Here is a 21971-nt window from a genome sequence, read left to right as displayed (position 1 = left end):
CCTAAATTTAGTGCATATTAGAAGTTGGCATCAATAAGGTCACAGAGTCCTGGCTGTATTATAACTGATGATGCCTTCCCGAAAGAAAGAAGACATATTTTATTTTCATCCATCCAAGATAGATCAACAAACTTCCAATTTCAATTAGGACCTTACAGAAACATGCATGTGTTCAATCATATTAGAACAGCTGCAAACATTTCAAATTATTTGCAATTAATTCCTAAACCAATATCAGTAAATTTATCAACTTTAAACTTAGAAGATTACTGATTTTGCATTAAACAATAATGTTCGTTTACAGTACTTCCAGTACTTTGATTAGCTTTACACCTACAATTGGGCTTACAGTATATGACACCCAAACCTTGACTCACAGTAGGGAATGTAAGATTCTGTTCCCTTGAAATGAACTAGATGTTGATTGGTTGACATGGCCTTATTGTGGATGAAAGCCAATATGGCTGGTGCCATGTCTAAGATGGATTCTCATTTAGGGTGGTGAGGTGGCACAGTGGTAAAAACTTGCCTTTCATCTAGGTGGCAGCTGGGGTTGAATTCCCTGTGGAAAGGTTACCAGGTACATAGAGGTCACCAGCCCCACCACATGTGGTTTCCCCAGGTACTCTGGTTTCCTCCCACAGTAAGACCCCTCCCACGCTTCCTTCCATACCGACATGAGCGATTGATATAAGTTGATATAACTTGTCACAACTAATTGTTTTAAAGATAGAATTTAACATTAGTACGAAGATTCTCTCTAAAATCTCATCACCTTATACATTGTTCATCACGTTTGACATATAGGTTAATCAGCTATAGTGTGGTAGGTGTAATATATCCGTTGTACCAGGACACACATTGTGTAAATATAAACCCACAGACATAAGTATATTCTTCTACCAGGATATGTGTGAGATAATTGTCATCTGACATAAGTGCAGTTTTTATAATGAGCTTATGTAAACATGTTTATACTAGCACATTGAACATGTACATATATAGATAGTATACTCAAAAGGACAAAAACATCCTATTTACATATATAGTGTCAAAGATAAAAGTTCTATGATTCTGTCACATGATGTAAACGATGTATAACAACAAGTTCAGAATTGTTCTTTTCGTTTTTATTTGTGTGCAAGAAATCATTTGAACCTGAAAAAAAATAGAAATGAGGTCAGAATAAATTGAACTGCATGAATTATTGTTTGTATAAATATTGTGGGCTATTGTGTTTTTCAATTATGTATACTATTTTACCTGACTACTTGGGAACATCTCTGTACACCTGCGGTAGAAAATGAGGAATATTTTACTAACAGTCATGTGTGTATTAGTCATTGTCATAAGTTGGGTGACTTGTTTATGAAAATCAACACATGTTGTACAGTTGAGGCAGCTGTGACCGACATGTTTACACGTCTATATAACGTTATAAATAGGAAATCAATTTTATTGCATACATAAGCTGACATATATATATGAAGGTAACTCATTTTACACCACACTGTGTCTGGTTTGGTGACAAACTATGCATAATACTGAGATCCTTAAAAAAAATGCAACACACAAATACATATAAGAGAGATCAATGTAGACATATGCATATGTTCTTTTCCTCACATAATACTGAGATACTTAAAAAAATATTCATACAACGCACAAATATAAGGGAGATTGATATAGATATATGCATGTGTTCTTTCTCTCATTTCAATTGCATCCTCGCTTACCACCAAAACAGGGTTTTCATTCCTTAAGATTTCGAACATACACGATATTGTCCTAACTGTATCCCTAACCCCCACCCTCTACACTGACCCTTCATTAATTATAAGATGCTGATCAATTTATTCTAAGATGAGCACCTGTCAGGTAACCATCTAGACCAGCACTCGATCGCCATCTTGTTATTTGGTGTATGTGGAATCACCCAAAACTGGCCATTTCAGCCTTTGTCTGTTAATATAAGTTGCCAGCTTATATAAAGTTTAATTAATTCAAGTGATGTACCTATACCTGGTTAGTCGCCTGGTGGCTCGCTACACCTTCGAGCCCACTAGCGCACTGCCAAGAATTATCTGGACAGATACAAATACATGGTTGCAATAAGTTTGCAACAATTTTTATACATTAGTTAAATTTGATGGGAGTATTATGGTATGGCTTTGCGTTGTCCATCTGTCCAGTGTTAACTTTTGTTTGACCAGAGGTGTCCTCCTACATTTTTTGACCGCTCTCTTTAAAACTTAATTGGTGTACAGTATAATCATGATATGAGGATGAGTTTTCTTGAAAAGATTTTTGATTCAAGTATTTTTGCAAAAGTTATTGCCCTCCTACATTTTTTGACAGATTTCATTGACACTTGGTAGATTTTATAATCATGATACGTTGTGTTCCCCTGAAAAGAATTTCTTTTCAGTATGTTTTATGATTTGATATTTTGTCCAGAGACCTCCTTCATTTTTTGTCAGATTTCTTTGAAACTTGGTAGGTTTTATAATCATGATATATTGTGTTTCCCTGAGAAAAATTTGATTTGAATATTTTTACGGAAGTTATTGCCCTTTGTTTATAGCTAATACTTTAATCTTGTCCAGAGATCTCCTTCTACAGTTTTTATCATTTCTTTTGGATAACTTGTTTTACTCAAACTGTTGAAAATTAAACATTGACTTGGAAGTGAAATGCGAGATTTATAGCATGCCAGCTTGCTACTCTTATGGTGATTCAAGTTGGCTGTGGTGGCCGAGTGGTTAAGGTGTCCAGACACTTTATCACTAACCCTCCACCTCTGGGTTGCGAGTTCGAAACCTACGTGGGGCAGTTGCCAGGAATTGACCGTAGACCGGTGGTTTTTTCTCCGGGTGCCCCGCCTTTCCTCCACCTCAAACCTGGCACGTCCTTAAATGACCCTGGCTGTTAATAGGACGTTAAACAAAATAAACCAAACCAAATGGTGATGCAAATCTTATTTTCATGCAAGATAACATATAACACTACAGAACATAGGTTGTATATACAGTACAGGTTGTAGTACTCTTGTTACTGCCTCTGTGTGTATCAGAAGATAGAAATTGATCATGGTCATCTGACATCTATCAAATCGGTGTGAGAAGAATAAAGTGTATAGTTTTTTGGTGATTTTGGGTAAATTTTCAATTACATTAAGCTGCATTTTTGCACACTCTTCATATAGCTATGATAGATTTGAGGAATTCTGTATTGAAAAGCTGTAATAAATACAGGTTTAATTTTGACTTAACTGAAAATGGCCGACATTATTATTATTATTCAGGAATACTTCCCGCTGTTATGTGTTGTCACCTCATATGTTTTTGACAATATTAATGTCTTCTTGCTTTGTACAGTTGACTACATTTAAAGTGTTGTATTTCATTAAATTCAAGAAGAAAAAAATGCTATTCTGTTGGCTCAACTCCATATTTATATTGGTAGCTCTATACAATGTCTTGAACAAATTTAGATTTAAAAAAAAAAAGAAAAAAAAGATGGAATGCAAATTAAAGATCTCATCTTTCACCGATTTCTTCTTGAATTGGTTGGCTGTAGCTGTAATGACACATACAGATATTGCATTAGTTTCCAGTAAGATTTATCACCACCCAAACATCTTGATTATGATAAAAACACATTGTTGATCACGTGCACCTGTATATGATTCTTATGGAAATCCGCACTATCTGGTATTTCCATCACTGACTCATGTTAATGTATGCAGCAACGTGAATGACATTGAAAAATTCACACAAACATGTAAATGTGTTATTGTAATATCAATGATTCTCATATGAATGCCATTTGTAGACTGCCAAGTTCTCTGACTGTATATACATGTTTTCATTCAATCTAAGTTAATTATAAACAGGATTCAAGTTAAATAGTAAACATGAAGGATTTTCCATTACTAAGCTATTTACTCCAGGTCTGCCCTGTCTTCCTCTAGGTTTTAATGTGCTATTACAATGGGGTCCTTGTCTGTATAGGTTTTAGTGTGCTATTTCAATGGGGTCCTTGTCTGTATAGGTTTTAGTGTGCTATTATAATTAGGTTTTAGTGTGCTATTATAATGGTGTCCTTGTCTGTATAGGTTTTAGTGTGCTATTTCAATGGGGTCGTTGTCTGTATAGGTTTTGGTGTGCTTTTATAATGGTGTCCTGCTCTGTATAGGTTTAATGTGCTATTGTAATGGTATCCTTGTCTGTATAGGCTTTAGTGTGGTATTACAATGGTGTCTTTGTTTGTATAGGTTTTAGTGTGCTATTTCAATGGGGTCCTTGTCTGTATTGATTTTAGTGTGCTATTACAATGGTGTTCTTGTCTGTATAGGTTTTAGTGTGCTATTACAAAAGGGGTCCTTGTCTGTATAGATTTCAGTGTGCTATTACAATGGTGTCATTGTCTGTATAGGTTTTAGTTTTCTATTGTAATGGTGTACTTGTCTGTATAGGTTTTAGTTGGCTATTGTAATGGTGCCTTGTGTGTATAGGTTTTAGTGTGCTAATATAATGGTGTCATTGTCTGTATAGGTTTTAGTTGGCTATTGTAATGCTGCCCTTGTCTGTATAGGTTTCAGTGTACTATTGTAATGGGGTCCTTATAAATTGATTGTCTGTATAGGTTTTAGTGTATTGTCTGTATAGGTTTTAGTGTATTGTCTGTATAGGTTTTAGTGTATTGTCTGTATAGGTTTTAGTGTATTGTCTGTCTATAGGTTTTAGTGTATTGTCTGTCTATAGGTTTTAGTGTATTGTCTGTCTATAGGTTTTAGTGTATTGTCTGTATAGGTTTTAGTGTATTGTCTGTATAGGTTTTAGTGTATTGTCTGTCTACAGGTTTAAGTGATCTTTATATTATATCCATTGTACTCTTGTTTTGCTTTGCATTTGCAATTTTTTAATAACAATAACACCATTGTTTATGTTAATGACTTTAGGAAAATAAACACCTGGATTGCATCATTGCTATAAATAGATACATGGATTGCATCAGTGCTACTGTTTGATGGTGACTGAATTTTATTGATCAGACTTAGAAATACATACAATCCTCTCCCAGACTGCCTATATCCAGTTTAGGATAAACAACATGGGCCTTGAAATATTCATCACAACCTCCAATATATATGTCTGAGGTTAGACATATATAGATTGAGAGGTATGGCATTTTAAATATACACTGTATATATCTACACATAATCCCTGCTGTGTTATATCTGTAGCTATCTAGTGTATGGTACGTCTTCCACCCAACCCATCTCTTTCAGATTTCTTAATTACTCTGCTTTGTTTATAGTTGACATTGACACATGAGGCATGTTTTTATCAAGTTCACAAGGAGGAAAGGTCATTGTTTACAATACAACATTTCATCATCCCAATCTTTTATTTTTTTCCCCTTTATCCACATAAAGGATGTATAGACAGATAGATGTATAATATGCCATGTAATTTTCTGTCTAATTATTCTGTGACTATTATTTCAAAATTTTCTTGAAAGTACTCTTAGATACCGAAATGTTATTACCCCAAAATGATCACATAGACTCTTCGGTAAGACATTTATCATATAAAATTTCATTTAGAAAATAATACAGTTCGTCCTGCTGTCATTAGTTTCAGAAATCAGTCAATTGATTTTTGAGTCTTTACAGAGGACGGTGCACCATCTGTTTTAAAGTATCTAATCGCACAAACCATAAACAATAACAAATCGCTAATCAATAAGTTACTATTCAAAATATAAAAAAAATATGTTTACTAAAGGATTTGATTGTGCTAACATTCTGAAACTAGTATAGAAGTCTGATCACTCATATGTTGTTATATAATATTCTGTGGTGGCTATGCCCTGCGACAATGGCCTATACACAGGCTCAATCAATACACCGGTCGCGGGACTGCTCGTTGTGATGTTGACGATGATGAGTCATTGTGTTTGACAGAACTCGGGCAGACTCAGTCTAAGCTGTACTGTTGTAGTATCGGACATGTCAATATGTCTGTGTTTACCGGGCCGTCAATTAGGATAGTATCTCTTCCAAGTACTTTATACATGAATATGTCTCAATAATAAAAGGTACATATGTACATTATGATCAAGATTCCTCTCGTCCTAAAAGATCAAATTGGTATGGAACCATTATGTACAATTATCCCAATATTCCGAACCTTGCTACTACTTCATTATTTGGTGTCAATTCCTGAATTTTGATGCTCCTACCATTTTCTGTGAGGAGGCATGTCTGCCTGTGGGACATCTGGTCCTTGACGCGTCCTATTGTGAATTGACACGTCCCTTTGTGAACGAATGATCCTATTGACACGTCCCATTGTAAATCAATTACTCTCTCAACATGTCCCATTGTGAATCGATGATCCTATCAACATGACCCATTGTGAATCGATGATCCTATCAACACGTCCCATTGTGAATCGATGATCCTATCAACATGTCCCATTGTGAATCGATGATCCTATCAACATGTCCCATTGTGAATCGATGATCCTATCAACATGTCCCATTGTGAATCGATGATCCTATCAACACGTCCCATTGTGAATCAATTACCCTATCAACATGTCCCATTGTGAATCGATGATCCTATCAACACGTCCCATTAATTTGTGAATCAATAATCCTATCGTCCTGCCTCTAATTTAAATCAATTATCCTATCAACACGTCCCATTGTGAATCAGTGATCCTATCGACATGTCCCATTGTGAATCAGTGATCCTATATTGACATGTCCATTGTAAATCAATTATTCTATTGACATGTCCCATTGTGAATCAGTGATCCTATCGACATGTCCCATTGTGAATCAGTGATCCTATCGACATGTCCCATTGTGAATCAGTGATCCTATATTGACATGTCCATTGTAAATCAATTATTCTATCAACACGTCCCATTATAAATTAATTATCCTAACCTGTGAATTCAGGAAAAAGCAATTTCAACATTCCTTTAAAACTGGCAGTATAAATCACTCACAAATTTAATTTCAGTTCCTAATCACTCCAAACATTTAAATTGTGAAAAGTGTTTAAGATACTGGAGATGACCTCGTTTATAGTGCAAATGACTAAAACTTAATTAACCAACTTTTTTCTGTGATTACTCAAACGACCTTTTTGCACTCCATACGAAAGAAAAACCACATTGTTAAACTATGAATCCAAACTTGTGTCATTGTCTGTAAGGTGATAGGGTGACATTGTAATCACTCTTATCCCGGATCATTATGGAAACATTCTTTTGTTCAAGAAATGGATGACAATGGACAATGAAAGCATTACGCTGCTAGCAGATGATTGTTCCAGCAGAAAACTTGTCAATCTGGAGGTTAAACGCCTCTTTTGAATAAATTGACCGAATTAATTTTGGGTACAGTACCGATAACAAGAGAACTAGGTTAACAGCTCAATTTAATCAATATTTGAGTATCTGGTATAGCGTTTTTTATGTCATCATAAAGTATCGTTATACCGATCAAAACGCTGAGCACTCTCTTCACCTTGTCAGCAGCTTTTTATAGAAAGTGCTGACAGGTAATCTTGTTTGGGCTTGACCACTTAGCACAGGAGGCTGGCCAATAAAACCTACTTCAGGTTTAAATATAGGTTTAAAATTGACAAATAAATCATTTTAGGGGAAATAATTTCTCATCAGACCAAATTCATATGTGTATGCCTGTTCAAATTGCTTCAAAGTAGGCATCATTACAGTTGTCGGGTGGTCGCAGCAACTCTACAGCTGTGACTTTTTACAGTTGTCGGTTGGTGGCAGCAACTCTACAGCTGTGACTTTTTGTAGACTGCAGGCTTTAGGATCAACATGAGATCAGTCTTTATCCTCGCTGAAATGTGACCTATACTCATAAATTCTTTTTCATTGGCAATATAATTAATTTTTCTTTGTTTTCATGGTAAATACTCAAATGTGATTGGTCGAAAAATTCTTTTCATTCTTCTATGAAAGAAATTCCGAGAATGGCGCGAAAAATATGACGTCACAATACGACAATTGACGTTGCGTATTGATTTGAGAAAAAGAATCCCATTTAAAACCAGTAAAATTCTACATAAAACATGTTTTAAATTAGAAAATCATTTTCAAAAATTAATTATATAATTTGCAAACAAAATTTGTTTCATACCCCGATGAAACTAAAAAAAAATGACATCAATGCTTAATTGTTTTGAAAAATATATATATACTGACTGATTGTTCATCATATATAGATATAAATCTTCACCCACATGTGGTGCTGTGTAGACTTTGAAAAGCTTTTTAGCAAAATTTTCGCCTCATTTGGAAACATCTGCAAAAGTACCACAATTTCCATGACATTCATAATCAGACAGAGATAAGTTGATAACCAAGAAGTTATGTTTTTAACCAGACAGAGATTTATTTATAATCAGACAGAGAGATGTTTATAATCAGACAGAGATATGTTTATAATCAGACAGAGATCATGTTTATAATCAGACAGAGATCATGTTTATAATCAGACAGAGATATGTTTATAATCAGACAGATGTGTGTTTATTATCAGACAGAGATTTGTTTATAATCAGACAGAGACATGTTTATAATCAGACAGAGATATGTTTATAATCAGACAGAGATCATGTTTATAATCAGACAGAGATCATGTTTATAATCAGACAGAGATATGTTTATAATCAGACAGATGTGTGTTTATTATCAGACAGAGATATGTTTATAATCAGACAGAGACATGTTTATAATCAGACAGAGACATGTTTATAATCAGACAGAGATATGTTTATAATCAGACAGAGATCATGTTTATAATCAGACAGAGATCATTTTTATAATCAGACAGAGATCATGTTTATAATCAGACAGAGACATGTTTATAATCAGACAGAGACATGTTTATAATCAGACAGAGATATGTTTATAATCAGACAGAGATCATGTTTATAATCAGACAGAGATCATGTTTATAATCAGACAGAGATATGTTTATAATTAGACAGAAATCATGTTTATAATCAGACAGAGATCATGTTTATAATCAGACAGAGATATGTTTATAATCATGCATGCCACACCAATGACCACTGTGAATATTTACATTTATGAAAGACTTCAAGCTTTTAAGAAAAGTGTTGAAAATGCAAAATAAACATGCTTTACAAAAGTCAGGGGGGCATAACTCCAATACAATTAACATTTTAGAGGAGGCTACTCCCACTCAAATCACATGTACATCTAACCTTTATGGATACATTTTTAAATGGGACCAAACATTCCATGAAATCTGGGATCTAAATTTTATTTCTTGTAAATACCTAGAGGCATATATGTATCATTCAGAAATCTATTGCATGTACTGGAATATGTAGGTGGGGGCCCCATGCTTAGGTTAATCCAGAGTAATTATAAGCATAAAATGGATAATAATACTGTTAAAATATTGCTCTAATTGAAATCTCCAGACTTTCACTTAATCTTGTAAATGTACAGAACGCCTCTGTAAAGAATGGCAGCCTTAATTATTTACTCAGGTTTCAGCAAGAAATACATTTCCTGGAGAATTTATACTGAACTAGCAGGTTGATTGTTATCACAAACACTTCTCTCTTGCAGACATGTACTCTTCTTGCATGTTGACATGCAATGAAAACATTAATATGCATTAGTGCTTTGTAAACATTTCCGGTGTTTCTAATTCCGTACATTTACGACAAATGCTTCTCAGACATCCTGAATTCCCATTCAATGATATTTTTTAAATAATGTCTTTGATGTGGATAAAAATCACAAAACTACTGTAAAATCATCAGACACAGAGGAGAAAAGTTGATGATATTGTATTGTACATGAAAAATTACATGCATATGAATTTTTAAGTGCTGTACATCAGTTAATATGATATAGAAAGCATTAGAATGGAAATTCATTACTTAAAACTCCATTCATGTAGATGAGTTGGAGTGTTGTAGGCAGCTGCTCAATCACATAATGTGTATTTTTGCAGTGTTGAATTTGTTGTTTTGAAATTGTCATATTTATGATGTGTAGAAATATTTCTTTAATGGAAATCTAATTGCCAGATGTGTTTGATTGGATTAGATTTTGTGTTGAAGAAAATTACCTTGTGTTCATTATTCACAGTACTGTGAGGGCATATTTAAACTTTTTTTTTATGCTCAGCTGCCATGAAATGGGGGTATAAAGTGTTATCCATATCAGTCCCGTCCTGTCACATCCCGTCACGTCCTGTCGTCACGTCACGTCACATTGCCTCCCGTCCCATCCCTTCCCAATGCAATGTAGCTAGCTATTCTCAGGAACTGCTAATTGAAGTCCTCACCAAACAGTGTTTCGGGGTGTCAAGTGGCAGTGAGGGCATTTATGTCTTGCAGACATTTTCTATTTAAAAAAAAAAAAAATTTAATGTATGTAAAACTTTTAAGTAATGTATCATAATTACACATTCAGTGACATTGAGTCACAGCTGTCATCCTTTTGTGTGAAAGTTGTCATTTGTAAATTACTTATCACATGACTACAGTTTTATACACACATCATATTTGGTATTGAATAACAAGTTAAAACACTGATTTTACTGGCAGCTAGCTATATAGAAGTAAAAACACCGATTTTACTTGCAGAATGCAGAAAATATATTGATATTGTGACAGTGTATTGAAGACTTGATATTTGCTGCTGAAAACATATCATCGCATGGTTTTTTTTCACAGATATTGAAAATATCCATATATAGAACTGACAATTTTCAGATTGTAAAATTTGCATCAAAACCACTTTTAATTTCCATGCAGAAAAAGCTTCAAACTAATTCAATGTTATGTTATTGTGAGATATTGACTGCGCTCACTTTTGAGTAAGATTAATACTTACTTGGGTCACATTGAAATAATATCCAATGTAATTTTATGTCATTTTTAAACATTAAATTATCTCCCCTTGACCAGGGAAAAGATCAAGATTCTGAAAAATTATTGACTCATTATCAAATCTGTGTAAAATCTAATTTGCTGAATTGAATTATAAAATCAAAATCAACTTGACCATGGTTTTAGATGAGCTTTATCACCACAACGCCATAATGTTTTTATGCAAAAAAGATTACTCTAATTATTGGCAGTACACATGCATATCGCCATTTTCATTATATAGTTGTTGTCAAATCCAGATGTCCTGTATAGCTTACTTCCAGTTTGTACTTTATGTCGTAATTATGACAGCACTATATAATTGGCACTGTTTATACAGGAGGTAATTTGCAATATTTGTTGTATGTGTATATTTCTCATAATACGCTAATCACATGGTAATTGAGTGTATAAATTAGTGTATTGGCAGAGCCAAGAGATGGTTATGTAACACCCACAGCCGGGTATCGTCACAAATATCAATATAGCTTGCAGCAGAACGCAGGCTAGATAGCTGATGTGGTACATATGTTGTACTGCTGTAGATGCATTTGTGAGTTTTAAATCCTTTCAGTTATTTCAGATGTGATTGACGAATAAATGAAATGCACAGATAAAAATATGTTGGATTTGATAATCACAATTTCACATTGTATACACAAAGGATTTTATGGATACATCTGCTGTCATTCAGATGCACAAGTCGACAGAGTGACTGATCCCGATATTATGTAAAAAGATAAAGTTGTCCTACATGTATAAAAAATTGTCCTGTTGCCCTCTAAAACTTGTTTACTTCCACAGAGGTACATATATAGACCAAGCTTATTTATGTTATAAGATAATTAAGTCAATGGCCATTTCATACAAATCAAAACACCAGACAAAAACAATTTGTTTGCTGGCTGAAGGACATTAAATATTTATAGTCGACTGAGCAATGTTTTACCGTCCATGTTGTGTGCTGGGTTATTACCCCTCGGTCCTAATGGGATTCTGATCACCGGGTAGCATGTCTGGCCATCGTCAATTTTAGACAGGGTCAGGAATTCTTTTAATGCTGGGTGTCAAAACGCATGTTTATCTAGATTTATACACATAACAGTTCAATTAGATTACAGCAGGTTTCTTTCTCTTACTGTATAAATAATGTACATTGTAGTGTAATTTAAAGCCAATACGGCCATGCTGTTCCATATAGGTAAGGAAATTCTACCTTATAACCATATAGACACTTCCCATACAGTTATATATAACTCAAAAATAAAAAGAAGTGCAAACATGATTTAAGAAATTGTATTGAATATTCCATCTTTTGTAGACTTGTGAAAACTTTTGAGTACACAAGGCCGTTACTTTATTTCTATATTTGACATAGCAAGCACATGTACACAGCACTTAGATTTTCAGGTAGATGTTTCCCTGTGAAATCAGGGTTGGAAAAAGTTGAAATATATTTTTCAGCTAGCGTGTCTGCATCACTTCTGTGGAATTTGTATGTGATTTCACAAATTGTTGTCTGACTGAATTGATCAACATTTGATGCAATAAGCATGCAGTCTTTTTATTGGACTTAAATTATGCACACTCTGGGTGTCATCCTCTTTTCCAGGTGGCGGCATGTTAAAAGGGACAGGTGCAATGGTATTAAGTTCATTGTGTTGTGAAATATGTTTCTCAGGTTGGTAAGTGTCAATAGACTTTGGTGTATATCACTACCAGTTAGTGTATCATTTGAATGTGATGTTTTACTGACTAATCTTCCTCTTCCTTGAGGATAGAGAAAGAGGGATGCTATTCTTGGTTGTCTAAGCCAAGGCTCTGCTGAGGGTTCGAAAATTGAGAATTCTCTGTATACATAGTTGAACTGGACTTGACTGAGTGCTGGTGACCAGGTAGCTCCAATGGCTAGAGTGTCTGTTTAGAGTTTGGAGGTTCCGAGTTCGAGTCTCTATCTGGTCTTTGCAAATGATCCTTTCTCTCCTGTTACATTTGGTGCCCACGAAAGTTGTAATAGCCGCAGGGCTCAAAGTGGATATTTTTACCAGGTGGACTATTTGGCTACCAAGTCATAAAATCTAGGCACCAATTGGAAAAGTTAGTCGCCTGGCCTAGTTGTCTTAAATTTAAAAAAAATCTTCATTCTTTAGATCAGTTTAACATCTCTCTGTAACTTTTTCAATTGTGAATGTCATTTTAACATTGACTGCAACCTTTGAAAGATTAACCAAATCGCAAATTTACAGTGGTTTTTTAGTAGCCATTGCAGGTGCCTTATAGGTCAATAACTGGTCGCCAATGGTGAATTTAAGGTGCCATGGTCACTAAAATAGGCGTCACTTTGAGCCCTGATAGTGTCAGAGACTTTGTTGAGGGTAGGAGGAGTGTAGCAGAATTATACTGTGCTGAATGTCGGTGGCCATGTAGGTTGCTGAATTGGTTCTGTCTAGGGTTCAAAGGTCCTGGGTTCAAGCCACAGTCTGGTCATTGCAGGTTTCCTATCCTATTGATATGCTGTACATGTACCTTACAAGTACAAACTGAATGCCCCAACACAAGTTTTTATGCATGTGTCAACACACAAATGGTAGCTCACACGCTATGAGTAACTGTGAAACAATGCAGAAAAGTCCAACTTGTAAATATGTGAACTTAAAAAAAATGAAAAAAAAAAAAGAAATGGGAAAATTCTTTTACAATACCTCTAACTATATTCTCACAGCTTTGTTTGCAGGAACACATAGTTAATCATCATTCAGACACATGTTTTTATAAACTTTTAAGAAATAAACGTATTTTTAGAATTAATTGTTCACATTCTAAAACCATTAATTTTGGGGCCTGTGTAAATTATTCAACTGCACACACTAACCATTGTTCTCTTCTATTGGTAGCCATCAAAATTATCTTGAACGAATTTTCCCTTTTTCGACTGAAGTGTCATTTAATTGAATATTTACATGATACCTGCCTTGGGTTTTACCTGAGCTAATTATGTATGCATGTTATACACCTGTTTCTGTCATTTTTGTCTGAAATACTGCAACCTTTCAACAACTGCTTGAGGATGCAGTTTCTCAATAGTGCTTGCTTGGCTGTAAGCTGAAAATGTGGCACATGAGCCTATAAGAGCCACATCGATTTTCAGTTTGCAGGTAAATTATATTTTCTGCTGACACTCACATTTCGCGACAAGAATCTAGCAAAGCTTCATCCTCAATTTTCCAGCGCATTAAATGTAATTTAATCCTAATGGAAACTTTTAGTAAATTTGGACCTTTAGTAAATTTGGACCTTAGTAGAGATATATATGTACTATGATTCCTAAATGAGGTTATGTAATATACATAGTTCTGGTATGAACGCATTTAATGTCCATGGAGGTTGTTAAGTAAGTCATTCTCATATGACCCTGGCTGCTGCGAGGACATTAAACCCTTAAAACAAAAATAAACTTAACCTTCAAATATAGGTTTCCCTTGGTCCCTGGTTGTCAACATGTTCAAGGCTAATCAGAAAACCAAATGCGTGACCCACAGCCATATAACTAGATCTATTGCGTTTATTTGAAATATTACATTATTTCTCTTAATATACATGTACACCTGGCTTGTTGATGAGTCTCTGAAGACTTGAGCAAATCTTCTAGTCATATAATTAGATCCTGGGGCTGCTTGACTTTAGCAAGTCTAGTCTAGATGGATTACATGAAGATATTACTGAATTTCTTCATCATTTTAGTCCTTTAAAATTTTATTTCTAACTTCTTTCTGATCCACAGTACCAGAAGTTGAATTACCATGACATAATTTTTTGTGATGTAATATGATACTGTTTTTAAGAAAGTTAATAAATTGTAAACGACATTGGCATTTTTCTCGGCATTCTTCTGGGCTTGTTTACCATCCGGTGGTTGGTGACCTGTGACTGAGTTCACCTGCCTATAAAGTACAGCTATACGCCTGCCTTAACTTGACTGAGGGGCCACACGAAGGGTACAATATTGAATTTTTTTTTTGTATCAAAAATTTTAAAAATAAATAAGAATGACAAGTTGGATTTTTTTTTTCATCAATTTTTTTTTTGGCTTGGCTTGGCTTACCATGGCGTACCTGGAAGGAATTAAAAAAAAAACTTTCTTTCTGTTGTTTTCTTTGCCATGGCTTGAATATAAAGTGACAATAAAAAAAATACTCTTGACAACTCCAACGAGCTAATAATACAAAAGAGGTCACATAACTGAAAGGCTATATAAACTAAGCATTCTGATTGGTGTAAATTTGTGTTAATGGATTTTCAACACATATCTGTACAATAACCAGGTGTATGTTTGTTGTTTTCTGATTTGGCACAGCTGAATTTAAATAATTTCACTTCTGAAATATAATCTTGACACACACAAAGAATACGAATACAACATTTGACCTGTCGTTTCTCCTGTGTAATGTCAAACTTAAAGTGGGTCTGACATAGAGAGAGAAAGAGCAGACTGACATATACTGGCAGTGTTTTATAAACATGTTTTATTCATCAGGCAATGCTACCTTGACACAATATCACTGTAAATCGATTTTGAAAGTCTAAGAATGCTTCAAGCATTTACTTATTTATGAAGTAGACTTAATGGAGAATAATTTTTAGATTTATTGTGTGTGTTCATGCATGGGTAATTTATTTTCTAGTTTGAAGATATTTAGAGGTTTCATGGTAAAAAAAACTTCATGGATGCTGTATCTAAAATAGATAGTCATATGTATCTGTTATTGGAAAGGGTAATGAATAGTATCTTGCCTGTGCTGGGACTTAAACTAGCAACCTCTCGCTCTCCAGACATACACTCTATCATTATAGGCTTAGATATTAATGGAAATCCCCGAAAGCCTGAGCAAGTTAGGTAATTGACCTATGCTCAATTTCACATGTACGAGTACAGGTATAAACAAATACTTAAAAGGGTTGTTTGTATTTTCTTGAATTCGTTAATATTGCAACTACGGAAACCACAAATTTAAGATGAGGTTTTCTTCAAATGTCTAAAATATTTTCATTGGTTTGCAAGAATTCATTCTTGAAACATGTTTTTCCAGATGACAAATAGCCATTTCATCTACTGTATATAAGTACAAACATCTAATTAAGAAAGCTTAAAGTCTAAGTGTGTATCCTTGACTGATATCAAGAAAAGATTTATTCTTATTCATAACTGACCATGTAGAGGCTTAGAGTTATTTCCCTTGATTTTACTTTTAGTTGAGATCGATGTTCATCACTGGTTGTTTGGGCTTCCATAACATTGAAGCATGTAAATAACCATCAAGTCTTAGAGTTTTTTTACCTTGGTTTTGAATTTTGAAACAGATATGATAACCCATCAATAACTTCTTCGGAGTTATCTCCCTTGATTTTTTTTTTTTTTTTTTGGTACTGTATCACTTTATATATAAACTTATAGTCAGTTGCCCAGTCTTTGTTCAGAATTATTTCCCTTGATTTAAAATTTGGTTGTATTCATCAGCAGTTGTTTTGGACTTCCCTGGCATTAAACATTTATGATTAGCCATCAAGTCTTTCTTCAGAATTATCTCCCTTAAATTAGATTTTGGTTTTGTGTACTGTATCACATTGTCCTTGTCTTTGTTCAGAGTTATTCCCCTTGATTTATTTTCCATTGATGTCCCTCGATGGCTGTTCTGCCTTTTGTGACACTTAGCTATCTCTTAGTACTGCCGATTTGAATGGTTATGTTTGGATGTATAATGATAGAAGTTCTTTGTATGCCTGTGATGATGATGACCACTGAAATGGATGGCATTTATAAGACCATAAAAGCCAAAGCACTTTTTATTGATTCTGGTCATTGTGTGGCCAGGATTAATATCCTGCTTTATCTATCCTTTCAGCTGTATGTATTGATAAAAAAGTTTTTTTGAATAGTATCTGTATGGGTCATTAATCAGAAATGTGCTTTTATAACAAATTTAAATGACAGTGAGGCTGAGACAGGGAGACATTTACATCAGAATGGCAGATAGATAATCTATACATCAAAACAAATTGTCATCCTTAACTTTTCTCTGTACACAATCCTTTTCTTAATATCAAAGTTAGATGTTAAGGAGATCTTGTAATTGTCTAGGAATGAAGCAATTAATTATACTACCGGTATTATGAATTTCAGTGGTAAGCTTACTTGTTTGGCTGTTGTACCTGAAAATCTATATACCATCTGTCAAGTTATGAATAGCTTCATTATTCTCTATATTACAAAGCTAAGTATAGAAAAAAAATCATTTTTGCACAACTAAATTGTTGAAGGACTCGAAATCACTCAGTAATGTCATTGAAGGTAGTTTTGTCCTTTGAATACTATTGTTTACAGTATAAACAAACACATGTATTTGATAATTGTCTCCCTAGGTCTCAATGTTTTGTTCCATACTTTTATACACAAACAATAAAACAATGTTTACCGCCTCCCTGGAGTGCTCGCTATATATGTATGATATGTAATTCCCCATAGAAAACTGTTGTGTAGCTTTTGTCAGTGACTAATGAGAGAAAGTCTAGTTAGTATGAAAAAGGAAACTTCAATTGTTTATCTCAGACATTGGAAGAATTCAGAGTATATATTGTTTTCATCTGCTCATGAATTTAAATAAAAAGAAAAGAAAATTAAATTAATGTTGGGATTTCTTAAGTTTTTGTTTGAAATTCTTCATTGAATTTTGAACAACAAGTTATAAACAAAACCACATGTATCTGTAAACAGGGAGAGTTATGGGGTTCGATTGTTGACAATGGTTCGTTAATCAATTTCACCTGAATTCATTTTGATAAGAAATGCCTGTTTCCTATTCTGGCTTGTTGCCAAATAGCAAGGGAGGTAATTTGGTGCTGGCTCATGTTGTTTACTGTAGATCGTTTTGTGATGGGGTTTTTTTTCCCCCACTTCTTATTATACACATATAGTGTACTGTTTGGCCATGAACTCTGGTACAAAGACACCTCCTGTTAAGATTTATGGCCAGGATTTAAAATGTTTTTTAATACATGTGAAACTCTATTGCTGTATCAATTGTTATCAATACATATATACATATATACCTTGTATACAATTGTGGTACAAAGATGGTCAACAGGTCTGTGAGTAACATTCTGAAAAGATGGGCAGCTCGAGGTGAAGGGGCAAATAAAATTGATATTCAATTATTCACAGTCACTGTCAAGCTGTGATTATTTTTAGGGATTCTTATCTAATGTTTGCACCACTGACACAACCAAGTAATGTAGCGAACTTTTTTAGATTTGGCATCCAATCCACGATTTTATATTTTTGGAAAGACTACTGTGTAGTATACATGTACTTTAAAGTTAACGGAATGGTTTTAACTGTTAGGCCATTGTATCAATAGGTATGGTTTTATTTGTAAGCCATTGTCGGGTCAGTCGTGAGGAGATCGATATCTGTACCCATGTTTTACCGAGATGAAGTCACAGCTAGAGCTCTCCATGTCGCCTAAATAGGTGTCAATTGTCCAACTGTACTGAGATATCAACTAATAGTTTGTAAATGATTTAGGAAAGTAATGAACTCAATGATCACACGATGCTGACTTTATAAATAATGCAAGTTAAGGAATGGTGTTTACATTAGCTGATTGTATCCATTAGGTCCAAGGGTTTACAAACAGCTGTTCTGAGGTTCCAGAATTGCTTTGTTGGGTTGTAAGAACTATTGCTACTGGACTTTATCCATTAACTTTCTTTTAGCATCATTCATTGACAGTGTATCATAATACTCCTATTCTATCAAAAATGCATAAAATGGTCACCATATATATGATATAGAAATATGTCTGATTATAAAAGATGCATCAACATAATAGAAATATGAAAATGTGTATCTAGATATTGAAGCATATCTAATTACCGGGTATATAAATATACTTACCGGTTACAATAGAAATATACCTTATTATAAAAACATATCTAATTATATAAATAAATTTAATAATAGAAATATACCTAATTATAGAAATATATTGAAATATATCAAATAATAAATATTTCAATTTGTAGAAATATATCTAATTATAGAAATATATCTAAGGATAGAGAAATTTCTAATTATAGAAATAAATCTAATAAAAGAGATATATATAATTATAGAAGTATATGACCCAAGCTTGATGGAATGTCTTCAGAATGCAATTTATTATTTGTTCACTTTAAAAGATAAAAAGAGAAGCTCAGACTTAATGAAGGTGGTATCATTAGCGTAAAGTAGGTAACTTTTAGTATTATCTAGAAATATACGTACAACAGACTATATACTTGTTTTAAATTGATCATGTTTAGTTATAACTCTTGTGAATGATGCTGCACCTTCAAACTTTGCTTTGTAAAAAATATTTTCAAAGTTCCATGGTTTTCATTTACAAATATGAATGTCTGTACTAGTTGTGTCCCTAAGTTTATATATCCAACCACCTGTCCAAAAAAGACAGCCAATATTGTGTGTGTTTTTCTATCCAATGAACAAACTTCTCAGGATAGTTCAAATATATGATTTGCTCAGATGGTGATTAGTGCTGGAATTAGGGTTAATACCAGAAAATTGCTGGAATTTGCTCACAAGTGCTTGAAACATACTGGAATTTATACCCACTGCTGTAAAATTAAATTCTGTTCAGATTTGATCTTTAAAAATGAAACATTCATCACAAGAAAATTATAAAAGGATATATAAAATGTAATTATATCTCTTTTATTTGATAAAAGCTACACAAACAGATTTCAATTACATCCGATTCTGAAACACAAGTCAATATATTATTAGTCTGTAAAGGTAATGAGTAATAAAATGGTGATAATGTTTTGTTATCTTAATCAAGTTAAAGATAAAACAATAGACCTCAATTATCTACAAGTTTGGACAAAAAAACTTGGAAAGTGGAGAAAAAAAGCTAGAAACTGCTTAAATTTTGGCATAAAAAATTGATACAAACCATGAACTAACAATAAACAATAACTTATGACAATAGGAAAGTCATGTATACCTAATTTTGTGTTATTTCAGAACATCTTCAAAAGGAAGACGAATTTATAGCTGGGAGTCCACCTCAGGATGAATTTATCAGCGACAATTTTCAAGAAAATGATGTCAACGACGATGATCTCCGAAAGGAAATGCAACTCCTCGGTGTTGACGAAATCACAGGAGACAAAAACGAGCAAGAAGAAGGTCAGTATAAAAGGGTCCTTATTGTATCCTGATACAGTAAAACAGGTCTATAATGAACCCAGATATCCTACTGTATTTATACAGTAAAACAGGTCTATAATGTACCCAGACATCCTACTGTATTTATACAGTAAAACAGGTCTATAATGTACCCAGACATCCTACTGTATTTATACAGTAAAACAGGTCTATAATTAACCCAGATATCCTACTGTATTTATACAGTAAAACAGGTCTATAATTAACCCAGATATCCTACTGTATTTATACAGTAAAACAGGTCTATAATGTACCCAGACATCCTACTGTATTTATACAGTAAAACAGGTCTATAATGTACCCAGACATCCTACTGTATTTATACAGTAAAACAGGACTATAATGTACCCAGACATCCTACTGTATTTATACAGTAAAACAGGTCTATAATGTACCCAGATATCCTACTGTATTTATACAGTAAAACAGGTCTATAATGTACCCAGACATCCTACTGTATTTATACAGTAAAACAGGTCTATAATGTACCCAGACATCCTACTGTATTTATACAGTAAAACAGGTCTATAATTAACCCAGATATCCTACTGTATTTATACAGTAAAACAGGTCTATAATGAACCCAGATATCCTACTGTATTTATCCTGATACAGTAAAACAGGTCTATAATTAACCCAGATATCCTACTGTATTTATACAGTAAAACAGGTCTATAATGAACCCAGATATCCTACTGTATTTATCCTGATACAGTAAAACAGGTCTATAATTAACCCAGATATCCTACTGTATTTATACAGTAAAACAGGTCTATAATTAACCCAGATATCCTACTGTATTTATACAGTAAAACAGGTCTATAATTAACCCAGATAACCTACTGTATTTATCCCGATACAGTAAAACAGGTCTATAATTAACCCAGATATCCTACTGTATTTATACAGTAAAACAGGTCTATAATGTACCCAGATATCCTACTGTATTTATACAGTAAAACAGGTCTATAATTAACCCAGATATCCTACTGTATTTATACAGTAAAACAGGTCTATAATTAACCCAGATATCCTACTGTATTTATACAGTAAAACAGGTCTATAATTAACCCAGACATCCTACTGTATTTATACAGTAAAACAGGTCTATAATTAACCCAGATATCCTACTGTATTTATACAGTAAAACAGGTCTATAATTAACCCAGACATCCTACTGTATTTATACAGTAAAACAGGTCTATAATGAACCCAGATATCCTACTGTATTTATACAGTAAAACAGGTCTATAATTAACCCAGATATCCTACTGTATTTATACAGTAAAACAGGTCTATAATTAACCCAGATATCCTACTGTATTTATCCTGATACAGTAAAATAGGTCTTTAAGGAACCCAGACATCCTACTGTATTTATACAGTAAAACAGGTCTATAATGTACCCAGACATCCTACTGTATTTATACAGTAAAACAGGTCTATAATGTACCCAGATATTCTACTGTATTTATCCTGGTACAGTAAAACAGGTCTATAATCAATCCAGATATCCTACTGTATTTATACAGTAAAACAGGTCTATAATGAACCCAGATATCCTACTGTATTTATCCTGATACAGTAAAACAGGTCTATAATGAACCCAGACATCCTACTGTATTTATACAGTAAAACAGGTCTATAATGAACCCAGATATCTTACTGTATTTATACAGTAAAACAGGTCTATAATGAACCCAGACATCCTATATAATG

General features: G+C 33.7%; 1 protein-coding gene across 3 annotated transcripts in view; it reads left to right on the top strand.

Annotated features, from left to right (window-relative positions):
• Positions 1-21971, top strand: part of LOC117327238 (synapse-associated protein 1-like) — a 73719-nt gene that overhangs the window by 19771 nt on the left and 31977 nt on the right. For all 3 annotated transcript variants that reach the window (XM_033884135.1, XM_033884136.1, XM_033884137.1), the window contains exon 7: positions 20049-20213. In XM_033884135.1, coding sequence (XP_033740026.1) covers positions 20049-20213 — 165 coding nt within the window. The remainder of the gene's footprint in view (positions 1-20048; positions 20214-21971) is intronic.

The sequence above is a fragment of the Pecten maximus genome, chromosome 5 (genome assembly GCF_902652985.1).
Source record: "Pecten maximus chromosome 5, xPecMax1.1, whole genome shotgun sequence".
Classification (NCBI taxonomy): Eukaryota; Metazoa; Mollusca; class Bivalvia; order Pectinida; family Pectinidae; genus Pecten; species Pecten maximus.
This window is presented reverse-complemented; position numbering and strand designations above follow the sequence as displayed.